We start from the raw sequence: 17,966 nt of genomic DNA on the forward strand, positions 1-17,966 counted from the left end.
CAAGCCATTGTCTGAAGGGAGGCGGCCCCTTTTATATGCACCCGGATGTGCTCCAGGTGTGCTCCGGCAATCTCCCACCGACACGCCCCAGTGTGGCAGAAGTGCCGGCTGTATCCCCAGAAGCACTCCGGGCGTCCCTGATCCTCTTCCCCCACCCGGAAGTGCTGAGGTCCAGGGCTCCCAAGGCATCCGGGTGCCCCCTGGCGGTGAGCACGGGCCCCTACAGGGTTGAGCTTCTAAGCTCTATACCCGTGGTCCCCATAGCAACCAGGGTGTTCTGAAGGGGGCGTAAGCCCTGTTGGTCCTCCTGGGTGTCCGGCCCCCAGCCACCAGAAACACACGCTAAATTTAAAGGTCTCACATGCTATCATGTTGCCGTCTTTTTATTTTTTGCAGCTTCGCAACAGCATCAGAATGCAAATCATTTTTATCTTTATCTTTAAGCACTTTGAGCTACATTTATTTGTATGAAAATGTGCTATAAAAAAAAAATGTTGTTGTTGTTTAACCTCATTCTTTCCTCAACTCACAATGCAGTGAAACTGAATGTTACTTTCTCATGGTGATGACTCCTCTGCCACCTGGTGGAATCCTCCAGATTTACTTAAAGTTTAAGCCCAAGTATAGAAAGTACACCGCTTGTGTAGCAGCAGCAGCATCCTCAAGCGCTCATGTCACACAGCGTTAAATTAATCCTCTGCCTTAAAAGCTGATCCCAGTCCACCCTCCTTAAACTTTGAAACATCTGCTCATAATTTGCACTATCAAAGTTAAACTTAACAGTTTTCGTCTTTTCATCTGCACTGTTACAAACACTGAGAATTGTATTCCATTCTGGTCACGTGACCCTAGTGGTCCAATCACCTCTACGCCCTCAGTTCTATCCTGATTACTACAAAATACTAAATCCAGACAGGCTTCACCCCATGTTGGTGCTTTAACAGGCGGTGTTAACAAACTGATGGTCACTGATTACTTCTACAAACTCCTGCTCTTATGCTTTGTTATTTACAAGGTTAGTCCAGTTAATATCTGGCTAGTGAAAGCCCCCTACAATTAAATTATTCCCCTTGTGACCAAAGCCGCTATACTAGCGCTCAACCCCGGCACAAACAAACACAGGAGGCGCACTGATGAAACAAGTAAGTGTTTTATTTTTCTTTTCTTCGCCCTGTTCCCACAGACACAACACAGCCCCAAATAAGCACAAGCCCACGCAATTCTTCTTCTCTCTTCTCTTTCTCTTTTCTCCACTGCTCCTCTCTGGCAAGCTTCATCCACTACCACCCAACTCTGACTCTCGGAGGGGTGGCTGCTGGCTTCTTTTATAGCCCACCCAGAAGTGCTTCCAGGTGTTTGACGACCTCTTTCCAGTTGTGGCAGAAGAGCCACCCACACGGGCTTAGGAACCAGTGCAGCTCCCCTTGGCTGCACCCCCGGGTCCCAACAGGGTTGTAGAGAACTCCATTTGTTATGGAGCCTTGCGGAAATCCAAGGCGCCACTGCCACCCAGGGGGGCTGCTATTTAGCACCCGGCCATCCATCACACCCTGTAAATATTACCAAAAAAGATGTGTGTTGAAATTAGTGTCTGCATTGGGTGGTCTGTAGCACACTCCTAAAATAAGGCCTCTTTCCCTAATGCTTCACAGGCAAAGCCACATTTCCTCACTAAGATGGGGCTCGTCATCCAAATGAAGAGTACTTGCGTTTAAATTCTGACATAAACAGCAACCCCCCCCCCTTTTCTGTTTTGCCTATTCTTCCTAATAAATGTGTACATTTGCATGTTACACTCATCCCCGTTTCTGTTGTTTAGCCAGCATTTTATTATTGCTATAATGTCATAATTATTTTCTGCTATAAACAACTCCTGCAGCTCACTTGTTTTATTTTTTATAATTCTAACATTCAGACATGCTATTTTAATGTGTTACTCGTTTTACTTTTACGTTTAAATGTTGGGTTACAATTTACATTGCAATGCATTTTTATTTTTACACTATTGTTTGTTCCTCCACGTGCAGTTCTAAACCTGGCCTATCCTTAACTCTCTGTCAGCCCGCATACACTAAACTCCGTTCTGTAGCAACCTTTCTGTTTTAAAGTAAAATGAAATGTTTACACAGATTACACTTTTATACGACGCACGTCTTCCTAATCATTCATTCTTTCATCATTTAAACGATGAACAGAGATTAAAAATCTGGCGGAGGCGCGCAGCTTCGTTTAAGCGAGAGCGCGCGAACGCGCGTGCACGTAACAAGCAGGCAACGGAGACTTCCCTTGTGACGTCAACACGTGCGACGAGAACTGCAGTAAGGTGCGCTTTGTGTTTCTAAACTTGAACAGTAATCTGGAGGCAGAGAACGAAGCGGTGGGCTGTTGCTGTTGAGTGAGTCGGCCTTTGACTACCACCAGGTAAGCGATCCGAATTCGGGTCCGACACTTTATGGATGAGGTATTTTTCATTTGCTTCAGTCAGAGTTACGCGAACTCTTAAGGACGCCAATCGAGTTCTTTTCGTCAGTTTGCGGCTCGTTGCCCTTCACGTTGTCGATTCCCATTCCCCCTTCAAAGCGCCCAGATACCGCGCTGCCGATTCATGTTCATTCTATGTCGTTTATCACCACTCCCGGCTCCAGACCAGTTTGATAAAGGAGTGTTAGAAATAGTGCATTGGTTTTTGTATTTTCTTTTTTCATTTAAGAAAGTAAAAGAATAAAATAGAATATCTTTATTGTCAGATTTGCTGGGCAGTCTTTACGATGCGCTGTTGTGCAGCTGGAAAACCCCACGCAGAGGCAGTAGCACAGGATACTCTCAACAGAGCAGTGATAGAAAGACACCAGCAGTTTTTGGGGGGATGTTATTCTCCCTGGGGACTCTCAGGAAATAAATTCTCTGCTGAGCCTTCTTGGCCAGCTCTGCTGTGTTCACACCCCAGCACAGGTCTTCCATGATGTGGACTCCCAGGAAGCAGAAGTCTGACACCCTCACCACACAGTCCCCTCTGATGTAGAGTGGTTTGATGTTTGATTTCTTTTTCCTGAAGTCCACAACGAGCTGCTTGGTCTAAATTGTGTTCAGAAGAAGGTTGTTGTCAGTACACCACGCTGTCAACTGCTCCATTTCGTCCCTGCAGGCGGACTCGTCCTCCCCAGAGAGGAGCCCCACCACAGTAGTGTCGTCTGCAAATTTGACGACGGTGTTGCTGTTGTAGGGCGGGGGTGCAGTCATGTGTGTGCAGTGTGAAGAGCAGGGGGCTCAGCACACAGCCCTGAGGAGACCTGGACATTTCAAAGGTGGCAGGGATGAAAGACATGATATGACTCCGGACCAGTCTCTCAAAACACTTCATCAACACTGGGGTGAGCGCTACTGGCCGATAGTCATTCAGGCAGGCTATGGGTGATTTTTTCGGTACAGGGAGTAAGATGGAGGATTTCAGACAGGGAGGAACTGAGGCCTGGGACAGTGACAGGTTAAAGATCTTTGTAAAGACCCCAGCCAGCTGCTGTGCACAGCTCCTCAACACACGTCCAGGGACACCATCAGGACCTGCTGCCTTCCTAGGATTGACAGCATGGAGCGAGCGTCTCACCTCGTGTTCTTCCACCCTAAGGGAGGGGGTGATGTTGTTGTGAACTGCTGCTTCTGCTACCTCTGGTAGTTCTACCTCAAAGGGAGCAAAGAAGTAGTTCAGCTCCTCTGCCATTGAGGCTTCACCTTCAGCAGCTCCATCCTGTAGTTGGTGAAGTGCTGGACTCCCTGCCAAACCTGCCTGCTGTTATTCCTGTCCTAGTCCTCCTCAATCCTTCTCCTGCCAAACCTGCCTGCTGTTATTACTGTCCTAGTCCTCCTCAATCCTTCTCCTGTAGTCCCTCTTAGTCTTTCTGATGCCTCTCTTCAGGTTGGACCATGTCATGCTGTAAAGAGCCTTGTCACCCCACCTAAAGGCAGTGTTCCTTTCCTTAAGCAGCCTCTGAACCTCTCTTGTCATCCAGGACTTCTGGTTTGAATAGACACGGATATGTTTCTCCAATGTGACAGTGTCAATGCAGGTCTTGATGTAACACAATACACAGTTGGTGTAGAGTTCCAGGTCTGGACTTTCAAAAATGTCCCAGTTAGTCCTGTTGAAGCAGTTCTGCAGCTGCAGAGAGGTGTCACCAGGCCAGGTTGTGATGGATCTTGTGGTGGTAAGAGCAGATTTGTGGAGAGGGGTGTATGCAGGAATCATCAGCAGTGACATGTGGTCAGACTGGGCCAGGTGTGGAAGCTGTTTAGCTCTGTAGCCCAGCTTGATGTTTGAGTAGGCCTTGACTAGTATGTTGGCTCCTCTAGTAGCACACTTTATGTGCTGGTGGAGTTTGGGGAGCACTGCTTTTAAATCAACGTGATTAAAGTCCCCTACGGTAATGAACACTGCAAAAGGGTAACGGCTCTGTTGGCTGCTTATGCTTCTGTATAAACGTCTCGGAGCCGAGTTAACATTAGCAGCTGGTGGTACGTAAACAGCGGTGATCATTACCACATTGAACTCCCGCGGTAAATAGATAGGTCTACATTTCACAGTCATGCACTACGATAACACACAGTTTAGTCAGCATGCAGCTAATGTGTTTAAAAAAATAATGAAATGAAAACCGCTCCTCGGTGAGATTTTTTTTTTCCGATTTAAGTTTTACATTAAATATACCTATTGAGTCATTAGAGGTGTATTTGGATTCTTTTTGTTTAAAAATATGGGGTCATACAGTTCACTTTTTAAAATGATCATTTTATTAGTAAATGCTTTGCACATATTAAGAGTCATGTTAAGCCAAATCTCCCACTGGGGACAAATATGGATTTATTTATCTATCTGTTATATAGTGCCTTTCATATCTGCCTATATAGAATATAAACTTTCATACAAAGTATATGTGTATGCATGTATAATATCTATAATATAAAATGTAATATTAACAGTTTTTAAAATGCACTTTAAATTAATAGTGGTTAAAAGCTCTTAATAACCTAAGAACCTAATAGATAACTGTTTGCTTCGTTGGCTTCACAAACTTGTTAGTGTAGTTGAGTTATTAAATCTGTCAAAGTTCACAAACTATGGTATCCTTTTGGGAAAGCCTAATTTTATAAGTTGTGGCTAGCGGCTGGGAGCGGTACCCAGCCGGGACGCCTGGAAAGACCGGAAGAGGGACTACGCCTCCTCCGGACCATGAGAGGGCAGCTGCCCTGGGGAGCAGAGCATGGAAGCTCAACACTATAGGGGCCCGTGGTCACCGCCAGGGGGCACCCAGATGCCTGAAAAGCCCTGGACGTCAGCACTTCCTGAAAGGAAGGAAAACCAGGGACACCTGGAGTGCTTCCGAGTGCTCATTAGTCACTTCCGCTACACCAGGAAGTGCAACAGGAAGCTCATCTGGAGTCACCTGGAGCACATCCGGATGGACTTAAAAGGGGCCGCCTCCCCGTTCATCAGCTGGAGTCGGGTGGAAGTGGACAGAGCTCGGAGGAGAGGAGTGGAGGCGGTCGGAGAGAGAGGCATTGTTGGAAGAGGCCTGGACTGAGGGTGCTTGGTGCAGGGGCACTGGGTTGCGCGGTACTTTTGTAAATAGTGGGAAATATGTGTAATAAATGTGTGTGTGGATTTGAACCATCGGTGTCTGCCTGTCTGTGTCCGGGCTGTTTACCCACAAAGTAAAACATTTATTTAATATTATAACTAATTGTATAGTGCATACCTAAGCTAACTGAATCACATGAGAGGGTCTTTCTTTCTTTCTTTCTTTCTTAATAAATACTTAGTAATAATAAGCAGCCAATAGGTCTTTACAGAGCACGCAAGCATTGCTTGCATCGAAGAACTCGCCCATTTTGTTAACTGAATTTTACCTGTGCAAGGTAAGATTTTTTTGTTTCCTAAATGGTGCCTCATAGCATACTGACTGCTTTGTCACTTTATTAGACACCAAATTATGCTGCCTAATGTCAGTGATAACAGCTATATATGATAAGGTCTTCTTGATTTTCACACTGTTAAGTTTGATTTAATAAATCCCATGTTGCTGCTTTGATTCCACTGGCAGCAGACGCATTGCCACACCCACCACATGACAAACCAACTCAGGTTGTCATTGAAATTCAATAAGCACGTCTTCAGTTAAAATAATACTGGGTGGTCCAGATCTAATTATGCAATTATGAAATGGCAAACACATCGCACCTGCTGTTCGACTGACAACCGTCTCCCCACCATTTTGGAATGCAGTGCAGGTGCTGCCTTCTATCGGCAACAAAAATAATTTTTTGTGCTTTCTCTTTGTAATAAATTTTTAATAAGTAATAGCGTAATGAAAATTGCATAATTAGATCTGGACCACCCTATTTATGGAGCAAATCCAGACACCGGAGATTCAAAACTTGTAGGTTTAAACACATTTCAGGTAAGCTAAGAAGTGAGTACTGGTAGGCCCCAACTGTGTGAGGTGGCTCTCCTCAAGGTTTTTGGGTCTTTCTCTTAAATGTCTGAATTAACAAACTGTCACTGAGGCAGTGCTATACAAAGAAACAGCAATATCTTTACATCTGATTGGTGTATTTACAATGGGATTAACTCTTGTCCTTTTCACAGAAAGGAAGAAACAGCTGCCGTTTACCATAACGCCAAGATGCATGTGAAAGAGGATACGTGTGGGGCTGAAATAAATACCATGGAGTTAACTATTGCAAATATTAAAAAAGAGGACTGGGAAGAGGAGTCTGTTCACCCTAACAAGGAGTGTCCCCAGGTCAAGGAGGAGGATTATAAGATGGAAACTGTAGACGTTAAAGGAGAGGCAGAGGAGATGTCTGTCAGCATCGAGACGCACCAACGGGAAATCATGATGGATGACGACGTCAAGTTGAGGTCTGAATCATTGCAGCCTGACACAGAGACGTCTGAGGACATTTTGCCTGTCAGAACTCGGAAAGGGCAACCACCACGTACGCATCAGTCCAGCAAAAGTAAGTGTGAAATAAAAGCCTTACGTTTTATGGTTGTGATTACAGACCCAAAAGGGAGGTCTCATGCACTTTACATAAAACTTTTCAGTGTGGTTTAAGTGGTAATTTCAGTATATTTCAAGTTGAAGTTATTTCTTCACAACCATGGTATGTGTTAATTTGTCACATGAAAAGCATTAAAATTACTAAATATGTTTTATTCTTCTACCTAAATATTATCACATGTTGATAATTTAGGAGTTTTGATATTTTACACTAAATATTTTTGTGTGATTTAGCCATATTCAAATGACACCAGCTGTGTGCTTCACCTTCTTGCTTGTCTACCTCCATGGCACCCTTCAGCCTCATTGACGTGGTTTACTCCACCGTATACTTTTCACCTCCAAACATTGTCTCCAAGTGCTGTGATTGACGTTGAATTTTCATACCCTTATGTGAGTTGCTGTCTCTGTTCTGTAGACAACTAAAAAAGAGTCACATGGTCACTCACAATGTCCACCCTTCCAACATAAAAAGGCGTACCGGCGGTGATGATTAATAACATGGGGGACTAATGATGTGTTTTAGTCCACACAAAGAGTGAGTAAGGCCCTATAGAATCCATTTTATTTTTTCCACAAATTCCTATCTTCTTATATAATACGCTACTGTGGCTGTAAGTTTGTCTGTCGAGGATTAACATGCACACGTACCGGTCCCAGTACATAACGACGATTGGACGACGTCACAGCCATGTGTGCATGCCCCTCTGTCATGCACCTCGACACACTACACATCAAATGAAAATTCAGAGTCTCGTCTTTCTGATGATATAAACCATTTTGACACACAACAACCACAGCACTGACACTAAATCTTTTTTACAGAGAAGTAAATACTTTTAAGAGCTGACTTTTCCTACCTTTGACTACCTTTGAAGGCTCTCTGCAAGTCAAACATCAATATTTCCGAGCAATATTGATCTCATTCTGTCCGTAAGGCTCCAGGGAATATAATCCAGTAAAACGATTAGGTCCAAAACACACGATAGATCCTCAAAGGGACAAAAACTCCAGAAAACGTTTTTTAACTCGAGACTAGCTCCGACATTTTTTTTCATTTCTATTGGTCATATCAGAAGTAAATTTGTTTCTGTCGGCAATAACCATGCTAAAGCATGTTACACGGAAGTGTTAGCTTCTGATTGACACCTAAGTTGGCCAATTACGAGGGTCTGGGGTGACTGGCACCTCGTATAGCCAACGAGTGTCACAGACAGCTGAACGATGACGCACAACTCCAAACCCTGGTAGAATCTACCAGTTTGATTGGATGCTGTGAGTGACACTCTAAACTTAAAGCCAATGAGCAGCTATGTATATGTAACTTGCCATGCCAACTTGTAAACAAAACCAATCGGAGCTGCGCGAAGCTGGCATTTGTGCCAGTCTGCAGACTTGGTGCGTGGTTGTTTATTGTGATTTCAACAAGTTTTTTCACATTTTAAATATGGATAAACGTACAGATAAACGTAAATACACTCTTGATTAAGTCGTAGACACATGTACGCGGCGTCACAGTAATCAATCGGACAATGGATATGTCTGAGGCAGAGAGCGACATGTGACACGCCCTTGTGCTTTCTGCCTGCTAGGGATTGCTACAATCAGTGGCACATGGAAAAACGCTGAGCTGTGTTGTAACAGTTTGTAAAAATTGTATATAGTTTGTGTGCATTTTATTAATAAAAAATAAAATATATATATTTTTTTGGCCCATAAGACTTGTTTTGACTATTTTTATATTGAAATGTGTATTTGTTATTGTTTTTAGTATGGAATATGAATTTCCATAACTAATAGAGTGACACTGTGTGTAGATATAGATTCCTTTAGGTGTAAGCTTTCAGTAGAGCCCTCATTGATATCTGTGGGTTGAAGCATTCAAAAGTTATTACACTTTTTCCATATGTTCCAAAATGTGGATAATGGATAAACCAGAGGTCCCTCTAAAAAGCACCTGGACATGCCCATATAAAAACTGGTGTAAAAATGTCATTTTTACAGGTATTCTTTTCAAATTTGAAATGTGAGTAGTCAACAAGTTATTCTGTTGGTACATAGTGTGATTCTGTCCCCACCTACCTACTGCAGCTTTATTTTCCTTTATTTTCACAAAAAAACTTAGACGAGAACAAAAAAAAATTCATTTTTTCTGTGAGTTCTAATGTACATAACTTTTGATCAGTCACACCTACAGTGATTCTGACTACTAAGGGTGAAACTAGAGAATGTTACCTTTACAAAGAGACCAAACGTGTGTTTATACTCCAGATAGTTCAATAACAGCAATGATTCTAATTTGGAGAGGTCGAATTACAGGCGATTTAGCAAAAATGACCCCGCTTGATAAGGGGTTAAATCACCTGTAGTTCGCAAACCGTTTCACCTATTGACTTGAAATTTGGTACACATGTATTGCGTGACATCTACTATCCGTTTTCGGGGTGATGATTATTACTATTTTTATTTTATTTTATTGTAGAATCAACTCTCGGCTGTGCGGCGCATGCGTATGGGCACCGTTCTCATTCCCTACCACCTTCGCTAATCATTCTTGAGGCAGATTGAAGACTTAAGTGCCAGCTTAAGTGAAAAATTAAAGAAAACGTACTACGTAATTGCAACACAAAAACTAACTTAATCAGATTTAATGTGAAAAGATGCCGATGAAAGAAGAGAAGCAGCGGGCCGCTAGGGTGGAGAAAAGAAGGGCTGCTCAGGAAGGAGCAAGCGCGTCAACCTCTGAGCAAACGAATGTTAAACATACGGAGAAAGAGGATGAAAACTAGGAATGCTCAAGTCAAGTGTATTCACTGTACTTTATCATGCAGTATGCCGTTACTGGTTTATTTATATTTTCGGTTTTAACTGTTTTATTTTTCCTTGATTTGGACTTTTGGGTTTTTACGTTTTTTTTTTTTTAAACTGTAAGAAAGTAGTAACAGCTACAAAAAAACAAACATTCATGAAATTTCATTTTACATTCATTTTAATGAAATGACACACTAGCACAACTGAACCTTATTTTGCAGTTCCATTCATCAGGTAGGAGCCCAGCAGATCCTCCACAATGCTGTATGCTGAGACTGCAGTAGGCCAGCGAGTGCCGTTCAGAATTGTTAGAGCCATTTCTAGTTTGATGCATCCATCTGAGATGAAGATGAACTTCACTTTTAGGGTCTCGGATATTTGTTACAGCCTGAGCTGATGTGTTCTCAGACAGAAAGAACTTTTTATAGAGTTGACTATGTTCAGCGAGGTACCCTACTGATTTGAAGCAGCTATTCCACCTGATGTTTCCTGCCTCGGGGCTTCTTGAAGAAGGCAGACTTTATGGACTTCACTAGTGATGCAGCCTCAATAAAGTATTTGTAGTGCTGCCAGGTCTCTCCCACCAAACTGATGACATGACACAAGCAGGATGAATGTACACCGTTAGGCAGAACCCCTTTTAAAACTTCTTGGTATGCTTTCAGACAGTGTGATGCATTGTGGGTAACCACTGCTAAAATGTCATTCAGATTCAGCTGGTGGTTGTGAAGGAACTGGAGTGCTGCTGCCTGTGAAAATCTCTCCATAAAGATAACGTCTACCAGAAAGTCTTGGTCTTCAGTACGTGTAATTGTAATTATGTAAATTATTTCTAATGATTCTTAAATGTTCACAGATTGAAAACGTGAATCATTACATCTGTTGCTTCATCTACTGCGTATCTTAAAATAATTAATTACACAGTAAAAACGAACTAATCCGCAAAACACTAAATCTGGGAATTAAACAGAAAAAAAAGAAAGAGAGACCCACTTTTAAGGGCTCGCTGCATCTGAGGAGGCGCCTGCTGCTCTTCTGCCCAGGTCTGTAGGTGCCGAGTTTATAACGGAAGAGTCAAATGTGGACCTTGTGTGCCTCGTCACTGTGACAGAAAACATTTACTAAATCTCGAGACGTTGTTAATTTTTAAAAGGGAACCCATTAACAACCAGTGCCGTTCACTAATAACATTTTTCTACAGGAAAGACTGTTAATACCGGTTAAATACCTTTGTAATTTAATCGGTTAAAAGATTCACAATAAATACATCACCTACAATTTGAACTGCCAACATTAAAGAATTACCATACCGCCAAATGTTTGCTCACATATCCCTATGATGAGAACGCTGTGGTCTCGGCTATCAGTGGTTTCATGAACTACAACATGTACTTTCTTGCCACAAATCTTTTGAAGTAATTCATCCATATGTCGTTCAAAGACACGGGTCAGATGAGTTTGACGAAGACTGCTGTCATTTTCTGGCATCGTGCCTCCATGTTTACAATGCTTAATAAAGAAAGGACGCATCTTTGTCATTTTTTTCGAGCGGTATGTCTGACTCACATGGCCACAAAGTCCTCCACAAACTGATGTCTTGCATCTGACGATTTTGTTGTTCCCTCTGCTGTTACCTAAAGGGGCACACTTTTTGATTTTAATTTCTCCTTGTTTTTGAGATGGGTTTTAGATTTGTCGTGGTCATTGCGAGTATCTTTTTGTGTCTGGTCTACAATATGCTGGTAAATAACATTCAATGTGGAGTTTATAGAAGTAAGATATAAATTCATTTCATATAAAGACCATCACAACACATAATTGAACTGAAATTATTGTGTTTTTGTTTTCTTTTAAACTATATATAGGAGGTAAGCCTCACTACTGTTCTGAATGTGGCAAACAATTTTGTCGGAAGAGTTCCCTTCAGAGCCACAATAGAATTCACACAGGAGAAAAGCCTTTTTGCTGTAACGAATGTGGCAAACAATTCCGCGAGAGTACCCAACTTCAGCGCCACAAGAGAATTCACACTGGAGAGAAGCCGTATTGCTGTACGGATTGTGGCACACGATTCCGTCACAATAACAATCTAAAGAGCCACAAAAGAATACACACAGGAGAGAAGCCGTATTCCTGTTCTGAATGTGGCAAACAATTCAGTGACAGTAGTTATCTTCAGAGCCACAAGAGAATTCACACAGGAGAGAAGCCATATCACTGTACGGAATGTGGAAAACGATTCTGTAACAGGGGGTCTCTGGACAGCCACAGAAGAGGTCACACTGGAGAGAAGCCATATTGCTGCAATGAATGTGGCAGACAATTCTCTGACAGTAGTACTCTTCAAAACCACACAAGAATTCACACTGGAGAGAAGCCATATTGCTGTGTGGAATGTGGCAAACTGTTCCGTAACAGGAGTGGTTATCAGAGTCACACTAGAGTTCACACTGGAGAAAAACCATTTTGCTGTTTGGAATGTGGCAAAAAATTCTGTGACAGGAGGACTCTTCAGAAACACTCAAGAATTCACACCGAAAAGAATTTGAAGAAAGAAAAGCCATATTGCTGTTCAGAATGTGGCAAAAAATTTCGCTACAGTAGTGGTCTCCAGAAACACACTATAATTCACATGGGAGAGAAGCCATTTTGCTCTTAGGAATGTAGCAAATGGTTCTATGACAGGAGTCCTCTTCAGAGACAAACTAGAATTCACAGTGGAGAGAAGCCCTGAGGAGTGAGTTGGAAGGAGAAAGAGGCAGGAGTCATCTGGTTCAACTGCTCAAAATTTTGACAAGTAACTTCATGCTAAATCTCATCAGGCAAAACTAGTTTCCTAGACCAGGACAAAGGTGGTAACAGTAGTGCAACATCTTCAGATGAAGTGAACAACCCCATTGTGGTAACGGTCCCGATGTGCAGTGTTCCTGGTCCCACCGCATTGGAATAGAGACTAACTAAACTTAGAAAAAGTGAAATCACATAACTTTCTGACAAAAATACAACAGTTGAAAATGATGTACTGCCAGAAAAGGAAGGAGACTTGAGTCCAATAACTTGCACTCGGTCAGACTCGAGTTATAAATATGATTTTGAACAAAAGGCTTCAAATGGACTTGGACTTGAACAGCAATGACTTCCAATTGGACTTAGGGCTAAGCCAATGGTCAATGATATCGCGCATTGCTGATTGACTGAACCCGTCTTCAGCGTAAATAAACATTGTGGGTTGGCTCATTTGCTGAATTTTCCCCAATGTGGCCAACCACATCCTGCGCTTTTAGTTTTTTTTTTAATCTTGGGGGCTTCACAAGAAAGCTGACTGACATTTGCATTTGTAGCAGCAGTTGCGTGAGATTCCTGAGTTTAGCACCAATGTGATTTAGCTGAGGAAATGGCAGCCTGGTTACTACATCACGCCCAAAGTTGAAATGGGAAGAGTGCACGTAGTGCGTCCAGACTCCGAAAGCCCACGGTTTCTTGCTGATTTTGTTGCTCTTTTAGATAGCTCACTATCCTGAAAATGATTTCTTTGTAAAGTGTCCAACATATAACCAGAGCTAAATGGAGGGTCTGTTTTCAGATTTTACAAAGCAGCAGAGATAGCCTTGCAAGAGTCCATTTTTTGCAACTAAGCGGAGCTCTTTACATTTTTTTTTTTAACTTGCTAAAAAGCGGCAGCTGAAGTTAATGCACACTCTTATTTTTGCTACTTAACTGAGAAAACCTTTTTTTTTAATAAGAAATAAAAGTTGCTTTCCCCTATCCCTTCTTCTTCAAAATGATCATGTAAAAAAAAAAAGGTTATTTGATCATTATCACAAAGTCAAGGTTATTATTTTTTTTTATGAAAATCAAAAACTGCATTTTGGAATTTTTGCATTGCCTTTCAGTTTTTCCAGAAAACACTGCACTCGTGTTCAGCTTAACAAGATGGCGTATGACCTTAAACCTGTCAGCTGAAAAAGTTAAAGAATCTCCCATACAGAAAGGTTTTGACACAAATTACACAATTTGCTGCTGTTAACGTGCTAAATATTTCAAATCCACTGAAAAAACGCGTGCTTGAGAGGATAAATTAGGAGCTTGGGAGTGGACAAACGTGACTCAACACATTAAAAAACTGAATGAAAACAAAATGAAACCTGCTGTCAAGCAATGGTAGACCATCAATAAGGGGAATGCTTTGAGCAGTTAAAGCTATGGATGATTGAAAGTGACTCGGAAATCATTAAAAAGGTACACAGGTCTTCAAGTGACCAATGGTATAAAACTAGAAATAAAAAAGAAGAAAAGGGTAGAACAGAAGCACTTGTGTCCAAAATGGATAACGGAAGGTCAGAGGGCCAAGAAAATAATAAACAAAGGTAGAAGGACAGAGTGGCCTAGGAAATGAAGAACGTCCCCTGGACCTCACTGAGACAGAGGGAGGATCTTGTTAAACAACACAACCTGATGTTTAAGGGAAACAAGTCAGTACCTGAAGTAAAGCGAAGTACAGTTCCTAGGAAGAGGAGTCGAGTTACTAGGGTCACATAGTTTGCAGCTCCCCACAAATCCTCTGGCCGAGAACTACAGGTGTTAAGCAAAACTGAATTGACCAAGTCACCTGACCAGCCTGTGTGCTAGCTGAGCAGATCTTTAACAATCTTAAAAATAAAAACACACCGATTATAGACAAACACTCCTGCAAGTATACACATCTACACAGTCTGATTTGATCGAAAGGAAGATGCAGAAAGAAAAAAACAAAAAAAAACAAAAACCGAACAGCATTGGGGTCCCATGCCATTATGCATAATGAAAGATGCCCCTCTAGAATGGACAATTAATGACCTACTGACACCAAGGAGGATACTGAGGGCCTGGATAATGGAAGCAAAAGAACAACATGACTACCTGTGAACAAATGATTTGGATTTGTTAAGACTGGTTTCAGTATTAATACGTGGGTAGCAAAGATGGGTGATCAATATTGGTGAGTTTAAGTATTAGTTGCTGTGGTGGAAAATTTTGTAGATGAGTTGGTAAATATTTTGCATGTCTTTATTTGTAAGTCAGACAAAGCAAATGCAATATTTAGTGTTTATTCATGTGAACAGTGATGCTTTGATGTGTAAAGATCAGCCCCATCCATGAGTCTTTAGGACGGGGGGGAAGGGGTGCCTTAAACCAGTTTGGCAAGTGATTCTCTGCAGGATGGGAAGACCACCTCGCTGGGAATGGAGCATCAGACATTTGGCAAGGGTGACCATGTTTGGACTGAGAGCCTAAAAGCCATAAACAAAGCAACTACCTAACCACCCCCACCCATGGAGGCCAAACTACCAGGCTGGCAAGCATCAGCTCAACCAATGGTTTTGGGAGATGAAAGGTATGAGAGGTATTGTGTGCCCCCCAGTTGATCTGGAATATGGCTGTTTGGGATTGGTTTTGCATCAGAGGTCATTCTGTACCACGACTCCTTATTGGTATAAGGGGTTGGACAGAGAATTTATTCATTTGTTTGCTTCACCCCTCCCTCTCTCTCTCTCTCTCTCTCTCACACACATTTACCATGAAAAAGACAACACAATGAAGAGCACAGCTCAGCAGCCATATTGAGACAGGCATGCGGCCTGAAGAAAGCTGACTAAAAACGAGGACTTGAGACTTTTTAGAAACTACACATCCGCATTTATCAGGTTGTATGGTTGCCAAAATTCATGTGTACTTTGCTTGTTCTTATTATTTTATGAATATTACCAATAATACATTGTTTAAAATTGTAAATTAACTCCTGCTTGTTTTACTCTATTACCTGAGGTCATAGATGTAGAAGGGATGGTGGGAAGAAGTTATAAAGTACAAAACCTTATAAACAGTGGTAAGTCTATGGGATTTGAGGCATTCTGACAAAGGCTACATAATAACGAATACAAAAGGGGAAAGTGAACTAATAAAGAACTCTACTGAGAGAAAGCAGTTTTCCTAGGAAAAAAAAGAATGCTAAAGATCTTAAATTAGTTACGTTTTCATCCAAAACTTTTAAGGTGACATTTAGATGGGCCAGATATCAGTAACTAATTGTACACATTAAGCTCATTATTATGGTAAACATACTTCGACTGGATTGTTGTTGTCCCCTTCATGACAGTGTATCTTCCTTGTGGGCATGCACGGATGTTGTTAGTTTTCTGATTTTTGTATTGCATTTCTCTTTCAGTTTGTGTGTTTTGCATTTTTGTAAGTAAAATATTCCAAATTCAAACTGGTGTGCTTATTGAAGACTATCATTGCACATTTCAAAAAGTGTAAAGGACGTTAGTACACAAGACCGAAGAGTGGCATGCACTTTAACTTGTTTGTCATCCTCATGTTAGTGTCGCCCCTTTTGAGCTGCCCTTTCTCACTCTCTGTCTTGCTTTTTTTGATAGGAGGAGACGCCATTTCTTTACACATCTGACAAGTCTTGATATTTCCAGTCCTCCTATGGCTGGTTTGAAAGATTGGAAGATTATTTTATCTACTAAAATAATATAAACCCCTGAATGTATCAGAAAAAAATTGGGAGTGGTCACCCCTCAACTTTCTCGTATACTCAGATATGGGGATGGATATTTGAGGAGTAAACTGCAAGACAGTGATTATATTTTATATTCTGTACATTAAAGAACCATCAACAACAAAATCAAATTGATTGAATATATTCAACAATTATTATAAAAGTTGAATAAATCGTACTCTGCAGCTGCATGAATAAAAGGTAAAGTACCACTTCCAGTTAACAGACCAAACGTTGATCGAAATCTACGCTTTGCACCCAATATATGTATGCAAAATATGGTTAACAAGTACGCTTTCACTTAGGTCATCGTGTTTACACACACATACAGACATAATTCCAAAAATAGTATTGTTGGACTCAGGGAGGTCTAAAATGTCAAGATTCATCTCAAAATGGAATTTTTGGAGGATTCCAATAATTTCCCTATTCAGTGTTCCCTTGGTTTGTGAGCATAATTCGTTCCAGAAACATGCTTGTAATCCAAAGCACTCGTATATCACAGTGAATTTCCCCATAAGAAATAATGAAAACTCAGATGATTCGTTCCACAACCCAAAATATTCATATAAAACTGAGTAATACAAAATATAAAGTAAAAATACATCAAACAAATTAACCTGCACTTTACCTTTGAAAAGAATTGTGGCTGGTGTGAGGGAGAGGAGGAGGAGGAGGAGGAGGAGGAGGGTTATTGTGTAGGACGACTTTCACTCTAACTAACGGAATCACTGCTATCTGTTGGCTCACTGGAATCTTTCTCTTTTTTCGCAACTTTAACAAGGAAACCAATCCAATTAGGGTTATAACCCTAACCAATCCAGTTGCTTTTGCCTCCTTTTGAGGATTTCACAGAAATGTGACATTGCATTCTCGTTAAACAGATTCATCGCTCACACAGCTACAGCCTTACTCGAGTGGTGCTTTTCTACAAAATTTTGCACTCTTTCCCACATTTTACACATCTCCCTAATCTAGTACCATTACTAAAGAACAGTCACTACACTTGGACACAAAATAAAAACTACTTTATGCACACACACGTGGTCACAATGCTATAGTAAGCAGCATACGCTCATAGAGATGATGGCTAAACGAGTGAGTCACACCAACAGAGACCGAGCATGGGAGATGATTACCCACAATTCCATAGTGAGAGAAAGAGAAGAACCATTGGCTCAGTTGTGATCAGCAGACAAAGCGTATAGGTACTACTCGTATTACAAGACCTCATTCGTTTATCAAGTTAAAATGTATTAAAAAGTTGTGCTTGTCTTACTCACAATCCAATACTTTCCTTATACTCTGTATAAGAGACAGTCAGGGAGGTCTAAAACGTAGAGATTCATCAAAAGCTCGACATCAACGGTTCGGACCATTGCAATACTTTCCCTATACTGTGGAACCTCGGTTTGCGAGCATAATTCGTTCCGGAAACGTGCTCGCAATCCAAAGCACTCGTATATCAAGGCGAATTTCCCCATAAGAAATAATGGAAACTCAGATGATTCGTTCCACAACCCAAAACTATTCATATAAAAATGATTAATACA

The 17,966-nt window shown here is 41.4% G+C and overlaps 1 protein-coding gene across 1 annotated transcript in view; it reads left to right on the top strand.

Moving 5' to 3' along the window:
- LOC120534706 (zinc finger protein 420-like) overlaps window positions 1-15,419 on the top strand; it is a 63,999-nt gene extending 48,580 nt beyond the window's left edge. Inside the window, exons 4-5 of the mRNA XM_039762292.1 lie at window positions 6,641-7,014; window positions 11,735-15,419. Coding sequence (XP_039618226.1) covers window positions 6,641-7,014; window positions 11,735-12,528 — 1,168 coding nt within the window. The 3' untranslated portion in view covers window positions 12,529-15,419. The remainder of the gene's footprint in view (window positions 1-6,640; window positions 7,015-11,734) is intronic.
- The last annotated feature ends 2,547 nt before the right edge of the window (window positions 15,420-17,966 follow it).

This window comes from Polypterus senegalus, chromosome 8 (assembly GCF_016835505.1).
Source record: "Polypterus senegalus isolate Bchr_013 chromosome 8, ASM1683550v1, whole genome shotgun sequence".
In the NCBI taxonomy this organism is placed as follows: Eukaryota; Metazoa; Chordata; class Cladistia; order Polypteriformes; family Polypteridae; genus Polypterus; species Polypterus senegalus.